At 32.5% G+C, this 20,445-nt stretch overlaps 1 protein-coding gene across 10 annotated transcripts in view; it reads left to right on the top strand.

Annotated features, from left to right (window-relative positions):
- SNX14 (sorting nexin 14) overlaps window positions 1–20,445 on the top strand; it is a 64,557-nt gene that overhangs the window by 29,013 nt on the left and 15,099 nt on the right. For 8 of the 10 annotated variants that reach the window (XM_043890219.1, XM_043890220.1, XM_043890222.1 and 5 more), the window contains 9 exons: window positions 4,754–4,909; window positions 5,263–5,387; window positions 5,883–5,941; window positions 9,129–9,155; window positions 11,053–11,185; window positions 13,218–13,419; window positions 16,012–16,095; window positions 17,684–17,784; window positions 19,512–19,623. In XM_043890219.1, the coding sequence (XP_043746154.1) occupies window positions 4,754–4,909; window positions 5,263–5,387; window positions 5,883–5,941; window positions 9,129–9,155; window positions 11,053–11,185; window positions 13,218–13,419; window positions 16,012–16,095; window positions 17,684–17,784; window positions 19,512–19,623 (999 nt within the window). The remainder of the gene's footprint in view (window positions 1–4,753; window positions 4,910–5,262; window positions 5,388–5,882; window positions 5,942–9,128; window positions 9,156–11,052; window positions 11,186–13,217; window positions 13,420–16,011; window positions 16,096–17,683; window positions 17,785–19,511; window positions 19,624–20,445) is intronic. The other 2 variants (XM_043890221.1, XM_043890224.1) reach the window with 1 other exon arrangement.

Genomic DNA, 20,445 nt, shown 5'->3' on the forward strand with positions numbered 1-20,445 from the left:
AGGCTCCACCTTTACTGAGATCAGGAGCGTTCCCATCACCCTTAGAAGGCCCCCTGAGAGCCCTTCCCAGCTGATTCCCGCCCCCACTCCTGCCAAAGCAGTCACTGGCCTCATTTCTCTCTCCACAGCGTGCTTTTTCCTGCACGGTTTCCTTACATAGATGGGAGCTCATAGTGTGTGCGTTTTGGGCCTCACTTCATTGATTCAGGGTGATGCTTTTTAAGATTGATTCATGTTATTGTGTAGATGAGTAGTTTATTCTTTTTTATTGCAAAGTAGTGTTCTCTTGTGTGAGGGTACCACGTTTTCTGTATTCATTCTCGTAGACGGGTATCTGCACTGCCTCCACTTTGGGGCGGTTATGAGTAAAGCCGCGGCGCGCACTCTTGCACAGGGCTTTCTGTTGGGCATGTGTTTAATAACTGGAAGTAAAATTGCTGTGTCACAAGGTAGATAGATGTTTGATTTTATAAGAAGCAGCTAAATTGTTTTCCAGAGGGTTGTATGTACTGTTTTACTCCACCAACAGTGTAAGAGAGTTCTGGTTGTGCCTCAACTTTATAAAAATTTGGTGGTGTTTATCTTTTTAATTTTAGCCATTTTAGTTGGTATATGGTAGAATTTTGTTGTGCATTTAATTTGCACTTCTTTAATGATTAACAGAGTTGAATAGTTTATCATGTGCTTATTGACCATTTGAATATCTTCGTGGAATTGCTGTCTTTTGCCTGTTTTTTACTGAATTGTTTTTCCTTTTGTCAGAAATTTCAGTAGTTTTTTAAATATTCTAGATATGAGTCTTTTTTTCAGATATAAGTATTATGAAGATTTTCTTTCAGACAATGGCTTGTCTTTATTTTCTAAATAGTGTCTCTTGATGAGCAGAACTTTTAAATTTTCATGAAATTCAATGTACAATTTTTAATTTATGCTTCATGCTTTCTGAGACTTCTGAAAGACTTTTTTAAGCTTTCACCTATCTTAAGTCAAGGTGATATTTACCTGTTTTTGTCTAGGTGTATTATAGTTATTATATTTTACATACAGGTTTGTGATCTATCTTGAAGTAACTTATAGGTTGGTATTAGGTAGGGATGGAGGTTCATTTTTCCCCTGTATGGATATACAGTTTTTTCAGTATCAATTTTTTGAAGAGATGTTTCATTCCCATCTTGAATTACTTGGGCATCTTTGACAAAGCATTTGACTATATGTGGGTCTGTTTCTGGATTATATTTTCCATTGATCCATATGTCTACTTTTTTGTTCGATACCACAGCCTTGATTACTTTGACTGTGTAGTAACTCTTGCAATCAGGTGGTTTAAGTCTTCCCACTTAGTTCTTTTTAAAGACTGCCCTTAGCTATTTTAAGTTCTTTGGATTTCTATATAAAATTTACAATCAGACTGACAATCCTACCCCTTCCTCCACACACACAACCTGCTTCAATGTTTTAATTGGGGTGGCATTGAATTTGTAGCTCAACTTGGGGAGTAATGACATGTCAACAGTATTCAGGTTTCCAGTGCATGAATAGGGCGTTTTTTCATTCATTTAATTCTTAATTTCTCTCCATAAAAATGTTTCATAGTTATCACTGTGGGTCTTTATTTTTGGATTTATTTGAATGTGGTATTTAAAATACCTTGTTAAATTGTTTGTTGCTTATATACAGAAATAGAATTGATTTATTGCATACTGACTTTGTATCCTGTGACATTACTAAGTTTATTTATTAGTTCTAGTAGCTTTTTTGTAGATTTCCTTAGCATTTTCTGCATACACAATCATGTCATCTGTGAATATACAGTTTTACTTTTTCCTTTGTGATGTTTACATCTTATTTCTTTTTCTTGCCCCCTATTGTAATGGCTAGGACCTTCAGTGTGATGCTAAATCTAAGTGGTGAGAACTTACATCCTTGCTTTAGAGGGGAATCATTTAGTGTTATACCGTTATGTATAATATTAGCCTGGGGTTTTTTGGTAGATCTCCTTTACTAGATAGAGAATATTTCCTTCTGTTTATTGTTTGCTGAGAATTTTTATCATGAATGAACAGTGGATTTTTAAAGTGCTTTTAGTGCATCTCAGCAACCTATTTAATCACCACATTACTCCTAATTTTCCTTTATTATGGAGTTACAGTGATATCCCCTTTGTTGGTAGTTTGTACTTTCTAGTGGTTTATAAAGTTCTGAAACATTTTTGATTTGCTAAGTTGTAGTGTTCATATTTATTATTTCCTTTCTTCTTACCTTGTGACTAGTTTGTACTTATGGTTTCTTAAGGTGACAGTACTAATGGTTAAGTTGTACACATGTCTTCTTAATATAATCACTTAAAACTATAAATTTCTCTCTATGAGTTGCTATAACCGAATTCTAAGATTTTTGATATGCTGTGCTTTTTATAGTCATTTAGTTTGAAATATTTTAAAATTTTCCTGTGGTTTATCCTTTGACCTTTGGGTTATTTTGAAGTGTATTGCTAAATCTCCAAAATTTGGGGATTTTTGAGATATCTTAGTGTGATTGATCTCTCATTTAATACTGTCCTGATCATACAACATATTCTGTGTGATTTCAGTCCTTTGAACTTGATTGAAACTTGTTTTATGGCCCATCCATATGATCTGTCTGAATATTCCATGTGCATGTGAGAAGAACATCTATTTTGCTGTGTTGGGTGGTGTCCTGTAAATATCATTTAGATTAAATTGATGGCTTGTGTTCACATATTATATATTCTTTCAGATTTCTTAATGGATTTGCTATTTCTCCCTTTATTTATTAACTTTTTTTTCATCTACTGCAAGCTTTATTATTAGGGGCAGAGACATTTAAGATTGTTAATGAATCTATCCTTTTAGCACTATAAAATGCTCTTTATCTCTGGTAATTCTCTGTCTTGAAGTCTACTTTGATATTAACATATAGTTATACTATCTTTACGCTTGAGTTTGCGTTGTATTACCTTTTTCTATATAATTAAAGAATTTAATGTTTATTATAAATACCATAGGGCTGAATACTGCTTTAAAAAATGAGTTTGATAATCTTTATTTTCTAATTGGGGTGTATAGTGCATTTCCACTTACTATAATTATTGCATATTTATTGTTAGGTCTTTGGTCTTGGTGTTTTGTATTTGTTCCATGTATTTTTTTTTTTAATGTTCTCTTGCCTTTCTTTGAATTATTTGAGCATTTTTCAGTATTTTATCTTCCCTATTGACATTTTCTGGGTTTTTTTTAGTGGGTTGCTCAGTGATCATCAGTGATTACCTTGTGCATCCTTTATTTATCACAGTTTTCATTTAAACATATATTTTACTGTTTCAGGAACAGTGTAAGAAGCTCAGTATACCTTGGTTTGTTCCCCTTCTGTCTGATGTGACTGTTACTGTATAGTTTAATTCTGTGTAGGCTATGAAACTCCACAGTACATTGCTTTTTCTTCCTTAAGCAACAGTCTTAACATACACACACATGCACACATATTTTGGCCCTGATAGTTATTGGCATATTTACTTTTTTGGTGGTCTTTTTTTTTTTTTTTCTGCAGAGCCAGTTTCTGTATCATTTTCCTTCTGCGGAAATAAATATCTTTTATTACATTTCTTACAGCACCATTCTGCTGGAGGTAAATTCTCTTAGCTTTTGTATGTCTGAAAAGGTGTTATTTGTTATTTTGTATTCATTTTAAAAAGATATTTTCATCAAATAAAAAATTTCAGGTTATGGTTTTTTTCTTTCAGCGTTTTATGTCATTCTTTCACTGTCTTTTGAACAGCGCCGTTGTTTCTAAGGAGAAATTAGCTTCCATTCTTATGTTTGTTTCCCTATATATATATCCCTTTCTCCCTGATTTTGCAATTTTCTTTTTGTTTTTGGGTTTTCAGCAATTTAACTGTAATGTGTAGTTTTTAAAAAGTTTATTCCGCTTGGACTTTCCTAGAAATCTTAGATATGTAGGTTGGTGTTTCTCATCATTTTAGAAGATGCTCGGCTGTTATCTCTTCAAATACTGTGCCTGATTTTTTTTCTCTCCTTTCTTTTTGAGACTCCAACTTTATGAATTTGCTATAATTCCAAAGATCTCATATGTTCTGTTCTAGTTTTTTCTTATTCTTTTTTGAAAGAAAAACTCCTTTTCTCTTTGTGTTTCAGTTTGGATAATTAAGAATTAAGGGGTAAGCTCCATATTACCTCTTGTAATAAAAAAGGCAGTCAGTATTTTGGGTTTTTTAATGCTCTCCTCTGTCTCTTTAGAAAAAATTGATTTGTTAAGACTCTGAGCTCTGTCACTAGTCTACAGCTTCCATGATGGAAAGAAATACTGTTTAAAAACATTGACTGGGACTACAAAGAGCCTTAGTTTTCACTGTTATTTAGGGAATCAGGTTTCAGAATATTAAAGATCCTTGGTATAAGAAATTAAGCCAATATGTTCCTTAAAGTGAATTTTACAAATATGTTTATTATTCTAAGTTTTAGAAAATTTATGTTGCTAGGCAAATATTTACACATTTTATGTTCGTATATATTATATTTGATTGTTTAGCTTCTGTTTCATCTTAGTAGTTGTTTTATTGCTCCCAATTAAATATTTTTTAAAAACTTAAAATGATGAATAGATTACTCATAATTGCCACTTTTGATATTCATTACAGTTAGACTGAGAGTATAAAGTTTTCACTGAATAGTTCTATTCTATGAAAATCTTTTTTTTTTCTTTCTGAATTTGCTAGAGGAATTCAATGACAGAATTTTACGACCAGAGTTATCAAATGATGAAATGCTATCTCTTCATGAAGAGTTGCAAAAGATTTATAAAACATATTGTTTAGATGAAAGTATTGACAAAATTCGATTTGATCCCTTCATTGTAGAAGAGATTCAAAAAAGTAAGTAAAAGATGAGGATGAGTTCTGTAGTTGTTTTACTCTTTTCATAGTTTTCTGATGTATTCCCTGCTTACTGCAGCAGCTGTGTGAAATACATAGGCAGGCATTATCCCGTTTTACTGACAAGATGAAGCTCTGATAAAGAAACTTGTTCACAGCTCACGTAACTAATACTTGCCAGAGCTGGCGAGGTTGTTCTAATTCTCCATTCTGCTGTGATTTACACCTTGCAGTGGATTTTCTGCAGAACAGTTTTAGTGGTGTTTGCTCTTTCACTGTAATGAGTTCTAAACTAATACATAATGTATTTATGCTTTTCATAAATAATTTTTGCAATATAATTTTTTTAATAGTTGCTGAAGGCCCATATATAGATGTTGTGAAACTTCAAACTATGAGATGTCTTTTTGAAGCATATGAACATGTACTTTCTCTCTTGGAAAATGTGTTTACTCCTATGTTCTGCCACAGTGATGAGGTAAGTCAGAATATTAATGTTGTGTGAAGATTTTTCTTTAAAACTTATTAGTTGCTTTGATATCATTACATGAGTAATTCAAATAATAAACAGGAAAATAAAATATAGTTAATTAAGAAAATGAATGCTGTTTTGCACTACATAATTTAATGGAGATTAGAAAGTGATAATAAAATTATTTCTTAATATCAAAACCATGTTTGTGTATGTGACTAGTAGATTGCTACCTAATTGGTCTATCTGATTTTCCATACATCTGAGTGGCTTTGTAGTGGTGATGGGGAAACCCAATTCTTGTATGTATATTATTTACCTACTTGTGGAAATCAGATGACTTGAATACCTCCATTTGCAATATCTTAATCCTTGCTCTATTTGACTGTGATTGTATTCACTTGATTTAAGTAATATTTTCTTTAAACTCGAAAGTAGTAAGGTAAAATAGCGTATTTCAATATCAAGTACTGGTTTAATAAATCATAATTATGTTTTAAGTATTTTAGACAACTTTTAAGAGGTGCAGAATCACCAACACGCAATTCAAAATTCAACAGGTAGGTATATCCAATCGTATATGTGGTTGTTGCTTTGTTTTTTTTTTGGTTCTTTTTTATGCTAATCATTCCGTGATAGCATCATTATCTTTATTAGCTATTTTTCTTTGAATATGTGGTTTCATTGCTGTGTAAGTAAACAAGATACTTTACTCAGGAATTGTAGAGCCATATTACATACAGTAATGTAAAAATGCCAGACATTATTTTAGAAAAATTTAACAAGATGCACATCATTGCTTTGTTAATCTTATAACTAACACATATTAGTGCTGGATTACCTGCTTTATTGGAAACTGTGGACTGCATGCATAATTGAAATCCACAGATAAGTGCATTTTAGAGAGTAGTTTGTTTTTTCCCAGAGAGTGATGTTTATTAGAGTACCCACTGGTTACAAATGTGGAAGGGTTTTTCTCTGTTTCCCTTCTTGGCTTTCTGGAAACGTAGATGTGCAGTTAAATGACTTAATAAAGGCAGTGTAAGAGAGGTGCTCTATCCATTTATAAGTTGGATAATTAATGTCTTTATTTGTTCCTTACATTGTATATGTACAAAATTGACAGAGATATCAAATATGTAAATCTATAGAATTGATATTCACATTGCTCTCAACATCTTCCAGTTTGTCTATGTGTATGCTCTCATGTCAAACTCTTTGCAAGCCCATGGACTGTAGCTCAAAGTCTCCTTTGTCCATGGGTTTTTGCAGGGAAGAATACTGGAGAGGGTAGCCATTCCCTTCTCCAGGAAATCTTCCTGATCCGGGTGTTGAACCCAGGCTCCTGCATTGCAGGCAGGTTCTTTTCCATCTGAGCCACCAGGGAAGCCCAGTTTGTTGGAGCAATAGTAATAAACCTAGTAAATTATAAAAAAATATAAAATATATGTTATAAATATATATTTTATTATATTTATACATTTTATTTATATATATTACTATATATTTATATATTATATTCTATATAATATAAAATAATATATTTTTATAAATATATATTTATATTATATATATATTTATTTATAATCTCATTTTATATTATGTAATTTTAATTATATATAATACAGTATTTTATATACATTTATAATATATTTATAAATATTTATGTATTTATTTATATTCATGTTTTACATATAATTATATATATATTATATTTATATATGTATTAAACATAAATTATAAATATATTTATAAATATTTATAAATATATTTTATATTATATAGAATATAATAAAATATAATCTAATAATAAACATAAATAAATTGGAGATGTGATGCAAAGAGAGAAGTAGATAGGTCAGAAAATGGAGTAGTTTTAAAAATAGTATAATGAAAAATGTGAAAACCTAAGCCATGGGGAGACTGTATTACATATTTTGACAAAACTAAGGGTTGTAGAAATATATAGATTTGAATTTTTTTGAATGTTAAATATTAATTTTTACATAATGTGCCAATATATGTAATATACGTGTAATAATTTTTCTGAAGGGTTGCCCCAGTACTCAGTTGTGTCCGACTCTCTGTGACCCGTGTGTCTCAGATGGACGGAACCTGTGCCTCTTGTGTCTCCTGCATTGGCAGGTGGATTCTTTACCACTAGCTGCCACCTGAAAGGTGGGACATAGCTTTCTGAAATGTGGGACATAATGCTTATGATTCTTTGTTAAAGTGTTACTCCTTTACTTTTCCCTAAGAACTTATGTATTGCAACTGTGCAATAGTTAATTTATATAACACAAATTCCATGCATACTGTTTAAAATAGCATTCTTTATCCAATCCACACAGGGCTTCCCACATGGCTCAGTGGTAGAGAAGTCACCTGGCAATTCAGGAGATGTGGGTCCTTCCCTGGGTGGGGAAGATCCCCTGGAGAAGGAAATGACAACCAATTCCAATATTCCTGCCTGGGAAATCCCATGGACAGAGAAGCCTGGTGGGCTACAGTCCATGGGGTTGCAAAGAGTCAGACACGACTGAGCGGCTTTTTAAAATATTATTTATTTATTTATTTATTTTTATATATGGACTTAGGATGTTTGGAGTCTCACACTGATAGTGAAACTCCTCTATTGGATTCCTTAAGAGAAAGTGGTTCTTTGATCTTCTAAGCTTGCTGAATAGCTAAATGTAAGTCAGGGTCATAACCTCAGAAATGGAAAGCTTCCTTTGCCCCTTTGAGAACACCTAGGTGTCTTCAAAATATTGAGGCTCTAATTTTGCTGACTTAGCATATAAACTTAATAGGAAGAAAATGTGGGTTGTTTTCATTCTGGGTAATGGTTATGGCTTTAGAAAGTACGTTTTTCTTTATATTAACCTGACTCTGACATTATCCGTCTTGTCACGACTCTGCTCCAGGGATGCCCAATTATTCATTTACCTTTTGTAGAATAAGTAAAATACTTTCTTAACATTCTTTCACTGAAAATTTAGAATAGCATTACTAATTAGCTGTTAGATGACTGAAAATATGTAAAATATTCATACATTTTATGCCTACGTTAAAAGCAGGTGACCAAGCACTAATATATATTAATTGTGAGATTAGCAAGGCATTGGTGTGTATCTTGTTAAATTTTCCTGAATGTTTAGGCATTTTCACATTTATTATTATATTTACATTTTAAAAGCAAAATTTTAATGCATGTTAATGTTATTCTGTTTCATTCTATACTTAGAGCATAACTTAAAAAATATTTAAGGCTGGATCTTTTGTTAACTTTGCTTCTTAGCTTAAGACATATTTTAAAAAATATTCAAACTAAAAATGTGTTGAGCTTGCACCCATAGACATGAATTCCATGTTAGAAAATACACGTTTGTTTTGTCTGCCAAGTTTTTGGTGGCTTAGTCTCTGAATATTTTCCACTGTATTAAACAAATAGTTTGCCTAAATGAGGGCAAAAAATACAGAATTATTTTGTGACATACTGAGTTTTTAAATTTTTTAAATTATCTAGAATTCAGACTCCACCCCCCCAAAAGAGCCATTGTGTTTTATTTTTCTTTCCTTTATCATGTTATTCCTAAGAATGCCTTTCCTTTGTCAAGATGAATGTTATCCATCAGTGTAACTTTTAAAACTTGAATTTTGTTTTATTGTTCTAAAGTGAAACTTGTTTAATGTCTGGGCTTTCTCTTTATCTTTTCCTTATATAATTTCACATATCTGTTATTGCAGAGGTAGCCTAAGTTTGGATGATTTTCGGTAAGTCTTGAGACAGCATGTGATTCTTTTCTGTATAAATTATATGTTTAATTCCAAAACATACACCCAAAACAACCTAAGTAAAAAGGGGAAAAAAAAAAGAAAAGAAACACTATGCAACTACTGCCTTTATATCAGCTATTTGGGATATCTCTTAAAATTAACCTCTACTTTGATTCTAGATGTCTCATTTTGGAAATAACATGATATATATCATTATAAAATAAAAATGTCAGTGTAAAAATAAAATGAAAAAGCCAGTATTCAGCTTTTAAAGCTGTTGACTCATTTTTTTAAATGGTATTGATCTTGCTAAATTACATTTAGACTTACTTGTGTTTAAAGAACTTTTTTTTTAAAGCAAGTAGTACAGTTTTTTCAGTATTTCTGGGCTTCATCACAAGTGAGATATTTAAAAAGTATAGTTCAAAAAGTCCAAATTGTTTTATGATCTATTTAGTTTCTAAAGACTAGCAAAATCTATCTAGATTCTGGAGATTATAATATTATATCAATATTTTCATATTTGTTTTTGACATTTCTTTCAGAAAGTTGTGTTTACAATTTTGGATTTTTTAAAAAAACAAATTGTATGCTTGTTTAAAATAATATTCTAGCTTAAGTATCCTTTTTACAACTACTACTACTTATTATTAGAGTTTTTCCAGTTTTAAAATAAGTTTGATTCACTTCTTCACTTCTTGAATGTGTATAAAATGTACATATCACTCATATACCTAGTGCATTTGAAACTTGATCAGTTTACTTGAATTTCTTTAATTGTTGCATTATTTTTATAAGTACATTTTCTTACATGAATAGTAGCTATTAATTAAGTTAAGCCGTTCAAAACCAACTTTCTTGAATTATAAAACAGTCATTTTTTATTTGGAGGTCTGTTATAAGGGCAGTGTTACATAGTGAGCATGACTTTTAAATTGGATAAAAGTTATGTTTTTATTTATTGAAATACAAGCAGTAGGCTGTAATGAATGAAATTTTTGCTGCTTTTTGGCATATTTTTGTTGTTGCTTTTCAGCTATTTCTGCTTTTAGAAATTCACTTTTGAAAAAAATTGCAAAACCATTATTTAATATGTAAGACAGAGCAGGCTTCTTCCTTAGGCTACATTTGCTTTTATCTTTTATGTTCATTGCTAGCCTTTACCTTGGCATTTTATTTCTTGTCTTGTTATTACTTTGAAATAATGTAAGGTACATTTTATACTTCATTCTTCTTTTGAGTATCATTTATGTGATTATAAAGTTGAAATTTGCTTAAAAATTTTCAGCCATTTTCAGAATTTTTTTGTTCCACCTAAAAATGAGGTACTAAGAAAGTTTGCTAGTCTTTTTGTTTTTCTGTTACACTGAATTATTTCAGAAGTACATTAGCAGGTGGATTCTTTTACCACTGCACCACCTGCGTGGGTACAGTTTGAATGGTATAGTCTATTTTAAACATTGGTCTGACCATATTTTTTAACCTATTATTTCAAAAGCTGAATGGCAGTTAGAAATATTGGGGAAAAAATTAATAAATAAATAACAAAAGCAAAAAAAAAAGAAGAAGTATGTACCGCTAGAGGGCTCTCATCTTTTTTACTTTGTAGTTCAGTTACTATTCTAAGGTAAAAGAGTAGGTAAATTTCAAATGTTTGTTAATACGTATTGTCCCATTTATTCATCCCCTCAAATTTAAACTTTAAATATACTGTTACTTTTGATTATGAAGATAGAGACTTAATCTATGACTGAGAACTCCAAAAAGTTATGTTTAGCCATACCTGCAGTTTACCCTTTTTGCAACTATTTTTATTATTGTTTACAGTAAGCTGGGCTGTTGTGATAATGTAATAACTTGCCATATTCTTGATACATTTTTGTTTCATATTTAGGAGCACACAGAAGAGAGGAGAATCATTTGGAATTAGCCGAATAGGCAGCAAGATTAAAGGCGTCTTCAAGAGCACTACAATGGAGGGAGCTATGTTGCCTAACTATGGTTTAGCTGAAGGTGAAGACGACTTTGTAAGTAAGAATTTTTCGATTTGATGTATATATAACCTCAGACTTAAAAATAGCATAAAAAGTTGGATGTGCTTACTTGTTATTTTCCCTCTTTTTTAATCTTACTTCTTACTTCAGACTTCATCTGTATTTTCCATCCATGGTGCTAATCTAATTTAAAAATTTCTGAGCATTGAGTTTACTGCTTACTAAGGCCAGAATGGTTTCTGTTACAGTGATAATTCTTCTAATAGTCAAACAATTTATCATATTTTGATTATGCCTTTACTTCACATCCTGATCTTACCTCTTCCTAACCATATTAGCCAGGCATTTGGAGTTGTGTTAATACACAAACTGTGATACGCAAACTGTGATCTGTGGATCAGCATGATCAGCATTACCTAAGAGCTTGTTACCAGAGCAGACAGAATCTCAGGCTTCATCCTAGACCTACTGAGTCATAATTTATATTTTAACAAGATTCCAGCTGATTTTTAAGCACATTATACCCTCCATGCTATTTCTCTGTATCTTTTCATGTGATGCCTTGCTTGAGATGCCTCCTCCCTCCCCTTGATTTACCTGGAAAATTCATATGCATCTTTCAGAATCCAGCTGCTTCCCATAAACCTTACTGGGTCCTCAAGCAGAACTGAACACTCCCTCCTTTGTTGCTCCTATTAGATTATGTGTTAAAATATATACCACATTGTGTTTGAAATCATAATTTTTTTTTTCTTCCCGACACCATAGTTTATAAGGAGGTAGCCTTGTAGCCTTGTCCCTAAAAGGCCAAAACCAACACTTACTATTTTTATAGTTCCATTTTTTAGGCCTAGAACACTTTTGATTTTAACAGAGCATTAAGAAGTCTTCCTAAGATCACTAACAGTCTTCTTAGGGATGACAGAGAATCATTTTAGGACAAAACAGAAAAGGGGATCATTGCCAGGGAACTTTGTGGGGGAGGAAAAGAGTTTACTTAGAAGAGAGGTATGGGAAGAGAATACAACCCAGGGTGAAGGTAGGGAGCTAGAATTCTGGAAAGAAATACCTCTCACTACTGGTTTACTCTGACTAGACTATTCAGTATTCTCTTAAGTGCTACAAGATTCATTTCCTTTAAAAAAGTGTGTTCAAGATGATTGTGTTTTGTCTGTAAAATTTGCCCCCTTTAACATGAATCAGAGATGTCTAGGTGACCAGATATTATTACGTGTCAATTCAGAGGTTCTCTTCCAATTTAATGAAGTACATTTTTTTCCTTTCTTTCTACATGTATATTTCTAGAACATGTGTAACACTGCTTTCTTTTAAAAATAATATTTCTTCAAAAATATTTTAAAGAATTATTTATTTTAAACATTCATATGATTAAAATTTTTGAAGCCAGGAGATGCAGAAAACAACTCTATAGAGATAGGTTGCTTTCAGACCTTTTTCCAATTTTACATTATTTAATGCTGCAGTGAATGTATTTTGCTTGTGCCTTTTTCGCAGTTTAAAAAATTATTTAGAATAAATACTTTCTTTAAGTTCCCAGAAATGGGATTACTTGATCGAAACTGTTTTATGGCTTGTTATAAATACGTATTGCCAAAATGCTTTACAAAAGGTTCGTACCAGCTGTATCCAGGTACAATATATTTCCAGCTTGTCTGTGCAATTTCTGTCAGTGGTTATTATCACAAAATTATGCATTTCTAAATGAAAGATATCAGTACAATAATTTTCTACTTGTTATCACCAAAGTTAAATATTTTTCTATATTTGTGTATCTTTAATCTTTCCCAGTAATTGCTGATGTATCTGTTTTCTGTTGAATTTTCATATACACCTGATATAACAAAACATGAAGTCGATTCTAGTAACTTGCTAGTTTTAGTTTCTTATCTTTACATTTTCAGTAGAAAAGTTGATATCACTTAATTTTAAAAGTATTACAAATTATAGGCTTTATAGGGGCACATTGCTTTATAGTTGTATCTCGTATGCTGTAGGTGTAAAGGTCCTGGAAATATTAAATTTTTTCTGATGATTTTTCTTTCAGATTGAAGAAGGTATCGTTGTAATGGAAGATGATTCTCCAGTGGAAGCTGTGAACACGCCTAATACCCCTCGAAACCTTGCTGCGTGGAAAATCAGCATTCCATACGTGGACTTCTTTGAAGATACTTCCTCTGAAAGGAAGGAGAAAAAGGAGAGAATACCAGTGTTTTGTATTGATGTTGAAAGAAATGATAGAAGAGCAGGTATTATTATTATTAATGCATATAGCACTATATATTAAACCAATTTAGTTAAGACAGCATCTCTCCTTCATTGTTGGGGCATATAGTAATTGATAAGAATATGATCAAACACAACTTATGAGTGTTCTTCATGTTTTGCTGTCTTTTTTCTTTTGATTTCAGCCGTGGCTTGCAGCAGAGACAGGGATAAACAGCCTCCATAGCGGGATAAATAGTCACCACCCTGGGCTTTATCCCAGAGAGGAGACAGTCTGTATAAGTAAAAACACATCAAAAGTGAGCACATTTTGGGAATGGGAGCAGAAAGCTATAAAGTTTATCTCAGGAAGAGGGAACAGTCTATGAGGAAAGAAGGAAAAAATTTCATGGTACTGTTAGGAAATGGGTTTGAGAGAGGAGTGGAGAAGTGATTATTATTTCCAGTTACTTGGATAGTATGAAGGTAGGTCAGTGCTAATAATTCCCCTTATTTATTTTTCAAAAAGTTGAGGATAGGGTTTTTGCTAAGACTGTGTCTCTGCCCTTCTTACTTACCTCAGTATGGTGCATTTATCCTTTGTTGTGGAGAAGCAGTTCTTCTGGTTTTTAGATCTTTTTCAGAGGGAGATGACCCACATGTAGCTGTAGACTTGGCTTGTCATCTGTTGGAGGTACTGAATCTGGCATCCCCTGTGCTGCCATCTTGGACCTCCCCCCCAGTATAAATAAGTTTATGTAAGCATGTAGTAACCTTTCTCTCCTTTTGAAAGTTTTATATGTGATATACTTTAAAATATTTTGGGAATTTACTTTTGTTTCTGCCCTTTGCACAACTGTCTTTTGTTGTTTTTTTTTTTTTGCTTTATTTTTTAAAATTTGGCTTAATTCAACATAAAATTGAAATGAAGTTATCTTAAAACTTGTATTCTAAGATAATTTTTGTCAGCTGTGCTGCAGACTTTTACTAAAAATATAGTGTGCCCTTGGGAAGCCATGCCCTATGAAGGATAAAAAAGGTGTATCGTTTAAATGCTGCATTGATTTTATATGTATAAGTGAAAAGTGAAAGTGATAGTCGCTCGTTTGTGTCCGACTCTAGCCTGCCAGGCTCCTCTGTCCATGGAATTCTCCAGGCAAGAATCCTGGAGTGGATAGCCTTTTCCTTCACCAGGGGATCTTCCCGACCCAGGGATGGAACCCAGTTCTCCTTCGTTGCAGGCAGTTTCTTTACTGTCTGAGCTACCAGGGAAGCCCAGGGAGAATGCTGTGAGCAGGATGTATAGCAGAATGCTGATTTCAGGGTTTTAAACACCAAAACTGAATGTAATATAGATCTTCTAAGATGAGTATTCAAGAAGAAAAGCAGTATCTGCTTGATAGGTTGTGACTGTATCAGGTTGGTTTTTCTGAATATAAGTGTTAGTTCTGAGTTATTGTGGGTTTAGTTAACTCAGTCCATTGCATTTCCAGGTTTATGCTTGAATGACATGAGTTGCTCATAATTGCTGTTAACATTTTTGGGGTCCTTGCTCTGTGCTGTGCGCCTTACAGAAAGCTCTGTAGGTGGATTATTTAACGTAATAGGTACAATTCTTTTTATTATAAGCAAACTAAAGCACAGTGTCGTTTAGTTGCTAAGTCGTGTCTGATTCTTTTGCAACCCCGTGGACTGTAGCCCGCCAGGCTTCTCTGTCCATGGTATTTCCCAGGCAAGAATACAGGAGTGGGTTGTCATTTCCTTCTCCAGGGAATCTTCCTGGATCTAGGATCAAACCTGGATGTCTTGCACTGTAGCTGGATTCTTTACCAACTGAGCCACCAGGGAAGAACAGTGAGGTTAAGTGTTCAAATTTACATAGTCAGTAAATGGGGGAATTGGGATTGAAATAGGACTCATTCTTTAAACCATTATTTTGTGCTGTCCAGTTTTTGAGTCACGAGTCACATGTGGCAGTTAAAATTAAATTAATATTAAAAATTCAGTTTCTTTTACACTAGCCACATTTCAAGTGGTCAATAGCAATAAGTGACTAATAGCTATGATGTTAGTACAGATAATATAGAACATTTTCAGAAATGCAGAAAGTTCTATTGATAGTGCTGTTCTGTACAGTATTAGTTCTTGACAGTTGGTGTTTGAGAGCTCCAAAATTGATTATGAATTTTTATTAAATACATAATTTTTGTGACATTTAAAAATTAAGCATAATTGCATGCTTTTTTGAAGTTGATAAATTCTCTTGATAATGTTGTAGGAAAAAATGTATATGTTATTTTGATAACCTCATAAATAGCTGAAATTTATCAGGCTCTTCTAGGACAAAATATATTAATAATGTGAAGCCAAGAAATAATAATTTATTATTATTATTCTCTTTGGCCTGGCATGGCATGCAGGATCTTAGTTCATTGACCAGGGATTGAACCCATGCTCTCTGCAGGTGAAGCAGAGAGTCCTAACTATTGGACCCCCAGGGAATTCCCAAGAAATAATAAATTATTAAGACTGGGATAATTTCTAGCTTTGTATACTTACTGTTATAAATAGTACATTCTTTTAATAGTAGTTTGTAAAATTGCTTATTTCTCAGTGTGTGTGCATTCATTTTACAGTTGGGCATGAGCCTGAACATTGGTCTGTCTATAGAAGATATCTTGAATTCTATGTACTTGAATCAAAACTAACAGAATTTCATGGTATGTTGTCCTTTTTGTATAAAACATTACATTTCAACATTAGCTTTCCTGAAAGCCACTGAGCCAGCTTTCTAAAGCTACTTTCTAATTTTAAGTAATTGTACTGAGGAAATGTAGCCGTGACACTGTGTACACTACTGGTGATAATAGGAGTGTGCTGTTTTTATCCTGTTTCTGCTGTTTATATTTTTAAAGTTTTTACAATGAAAATTTATTGCTTTTCAAATAACAGTGATGCTAAAATTTAAGACAGTGGTAGAGAATTTAAAGCAGGCATTTTAGAGCTGCCATCTGTTCTTTTGCCATATTCCTCTGTGGTAAATGTGTTTGCTATGCAACCTAGCAAGTATTTTGGTTTCACTCTTAGATTTAGATACGGGAAAAAAAAAAAAACCAAAACCTTATAGTTACATGTTTTAAAAACATATAGCTCAATCAGAAAAGTAGAACACTCTTTCTTTTCAGTTCTTCCTCTTCTCAGTTTGTTTTGTTGTTGTTGTTTTTTAATATTTACAATTTTATTTGACTGCTCCTAGTCTTAGTCGTGGCATGTGGGATATAGTTCCTTGACCAGGGATCGAAACTGGGCCTCCTGCATTAGGATCAATGAGTCTTAGCCTCTCAGGGAAATCTCTTAGTCTGTCTTCTCTGTCCACTTATTGGAGTTAATATTAGGCTTATAGTCATGAAGTATTTCCAGTTGTTTTATATGTGAATTGGTGTGTTTGAATTGTGTATTTGGAGTCTTTTTATTTTAGAAAAGTTCTGTGGCGTGTACCCTGATCCAAATTCAGGTTGGTTCTGAAAACTGTACCCTGCTAAAGGAATAAAACCTACAATAAGGAGATTATAGAAAGAAACTGTACCCTGCTAAAAGAGTAAAACCCACAACAAGGAGGTTATAGAAAGATAAAAAACAAAGTGTCCCGCTCCTTGCCTTTTCCCTGGGTTTTGAGTCTGTACTTGTCCTTACGTGGTTTTCTCTGCCATTGTCCATCTGACACAGTGCTATCCTTCTCTTGGTCTTTCTCTGAGACTTTTCTTTTAGATTTAGAGTTGAGTAAAGATCGTTTATCTCCATAATTTAAAATCCTAGATCAACCAAAGTTGATTGTTTCCCAACAGTATTTTTCCTTTTTGGTACTAAAATTTTCAAAGTTGACCCTATCTGAGAAAACATGTTCATGGTTTTTAAATTTTGTTTTTAAGTTTATATAGCATTGGCAAAATGCTGCATCTCCCCCCATGAGATAGTGGATATTTTTTTAGCAGGATTTTGTCTAATAAAATCCCATCAATTTAAAAATAATCTCATGATAATTTTTGGAAGCTTTTTTGCTGGTGTAGATGGCTAAGTAGATCTTTGTCAACAACAAGTGATAATATTGTGGATATTAATAAACTCAAGTTCTTTGGTCTTGTCTTCTGACTTTTGAAATCAGGTCTCTAACTTTGTCAAAATTATTTAAGGGATAATGCCCACATCTCTACAAGGCAGCATTGTGAATCTGAACTTGCCACTGTAAACTATAAGGTTTTTAAAATAATAGCAGGGTATAGTAATAACTTTCATATATATTAATTTCAGGCACATTTCCTGATGCTCAGCTTCCTTCTAAGAGGATCATTGGCCCTAAAAATTATGAGTTCTTAAAGTCTAAGAGAGAAGAGTTCCAGGAGTATCTGCAGGTATGGCACCAACTTAATTTAAAACATCCTCTAGTTTGTCTGTTTTCTGCTTTGCCTCACAAGTAACCTGTCAATGTGGATTTCTAGAATTCTTTTATTAAAAAAATTTTTTCCCATGTAGAAATGAATTATTGTCAAGAGTGTGCTTTTTAAAAAAAGATGGATAACCAGTGAAATACCAGTTATTTTCTTAGAGGAAATAAGTCTTATATTGTTGTTGTGGGAAGTTAAAGAGGGAGAGAGAGAAAGAGAGTGAGAGAGAGGAAGAAAGAAAAAGTTTGATGTAAAAGAGTAAATGCATTCTAAGAATACTAGGTTGTTTTTGTTATTTTTTTCTTAGTTTTTGTTTGATTTTTGTGCTTAGCACTTTCTGAACTCTGAAATTTTCCCCTCCTATTTTATTTCTCAACTTTGTTGTTGTTGTTGGAATCATAGATGTTTTTCCAGCTACTTGGAATCTTCTGACTCTCTACCATTCACCACTTGGAATTGAATTCCGTTTTTCTCAGTGTGTACATTGTGTTGTATAAACAATGTAATTGATATTTCCATTATTGGTACCGTCTGCTTTAAAGTTACTTACTTGAGACTTGGCTAAAATTAAAGACCATTTTTCTTTAATCCAGTGATTAAGACCAAAGAATGGATGATTTTGTTTTATTTTAAAAAATCTCCTTTATTTGAACATGCAGTTTTGTAATTTTAATTCTTAAGTTAAATTTGGATGCCTTTTAGTAACCATAAAAAGGACTTTTTTTAAAGGGGTATTTACATTTTATTTTCTGTATTTGAACCAATGAATACTTCAATCCAGAAAGTATTTTTTATTTAATTTTTTGGTGGTAGGAAAATTAAAATATGAAATATGCATTAACTACTGTATGCACATACTGAACACAGCATGTGCTAGTGTTAGCCTGTTTCTTTGTTGATATCATTAGCCTGTTGTTTGAACCAACTAATTCTTTCTAAGAACAAGAGAAACTCTTTCTAGAAGAAATACTTTCCAGTAATATGGAGTTAAATGTTGCAGTACTGGTATTTCATTTATATAGATTTCTGCTCATAGAGTTTTGTAACTGTTTCATAGTTACAGAACTGAATATTAGGTCAGACTGGGTTAAATTTGGCTTTAAAACGTCAGTTTTATCTTGTAAGAAAATAGTGTTGCAAGAAGATCAGACAACAGAGTCCAAGTTATTTCACATTTCCACATTTAGTTCTTTGCAAAACCCTTTATACCAACTTCCTTTAATTATCAAGAAAGATGTATGATATTGTAATACTTGTACCATAGTTGAGAAACTGAGAAATAATATTAGCTAATGTTTAATCTTCTTTCCTGTGTGTCAGGTACTGAGTTAAAATGCTTTATCTAACAATACTAGAAGTAAGTAGTGTTACCTTCATTCTACACCTCAGGAAACTGACTCTTAGGCAATATAGGAACTCCTCTCGGGACACCTACTGAGCAGAGGAAGAGCAGAATTCAAACCCTTTCATGTCTGACTGTAGGGTTAGGGGTAAGACTGTAGGGGTCTTACCTGCTCTGTGGTCATCTTTTTATAAATGTGTCTTGTTATTCTGAATATAAAACAGCTTTTGAAGATTTAAAATTGTTCTTGGTTTAAAAAATCATTTTAATGTCATTTTCGTGACTCTTCTAGATTTTTAAAACTGTTTCCCTCCCCCCCCCTCCTTTTTTTTCTCTGTTTTTGTTCATCAAGAAACTTCTGCAACATCCAGAATTGAGTAATAGCCAACTTCTGGCAGATTTTCTTTCTCCCAATGGTGGGGAAACACAGTTTCTTGATAAGATACTACCAGATGTAAATCTTGGTAAGTCAATTTAAAGAATCATATAGAGGATGATAAACTGTAAAGACAAAAAGCAGCATTTTCAGGTTAATTTTGAAAAGTAATTTATATAGTGCAGCTCTGTATGAAGCTCTGAAGGACTTCTTATATACTATTAATGGGAATATAAATTGGAAAACCACTTGTAACTTTTTAAAAATGGAGTATAGTCTATAAAAATACTGAATGATTGTGTTGTACATTTGAAAGTAATATAATATTGTAAATCAATGAAAAATAATTGTAAATATCATAAAGTCAGTTAAAGGAAAAAGGAAAACCACTTGGGAAACCAGTTTGGTATAAGGTTGAATGATCTAGCAGTTCGTCTCTGAGATATACTCTAGAAAATCTTATATTTATATTTAAGAATGTTCTTAGCAGCATTGTTTATGGTATTCGGTTGGCTAAAACTGGAAATAATACAAATGTTTATCAGCAATAGAGTAGAGGGATAAATTATAGTAGCTTCACAAAATGAATACTTAGAGCAATGAATACCTATAGCATGTAGCTGCTTGGAATGGTGTGGGTAAAAGCAAAGTCACAAAATAATGTATGCAGCATGATTCCTTTATAAAGTTTAATTTAGACTAAGCAATAAAATAAGCTGGAAAAGTTTGGATAAAAGTGTTAAAGATCATAATGGAAGAAAAGCAATATTTCTAATTATATTTTGTATAGTGTCATTTTTAAGTATGTGCTTTAAAGCTGTGCTTTGTCATTTAGTCATTTGTCGTTAGACAAATTTCCTGTGTCTCCTGCATTGCAGGCAGATTCTTTACCTACTGAGCCATTGGGGAA

Source organism: Cervus elaphus, chromosome 28, assembly GCF_910594005.1.
Source record: "Cervus elaphus chromosome 28, mCerEla1.1, whole genome shotgun sequence".
In the NCBI taxonomy this organism is placed as follows: domain Eukaryota; kingdom Metazoa; phylum Chordata; class Mammalia; order Artiodactyla; family Cervidae; genus Cervus; species Cervus elaphus.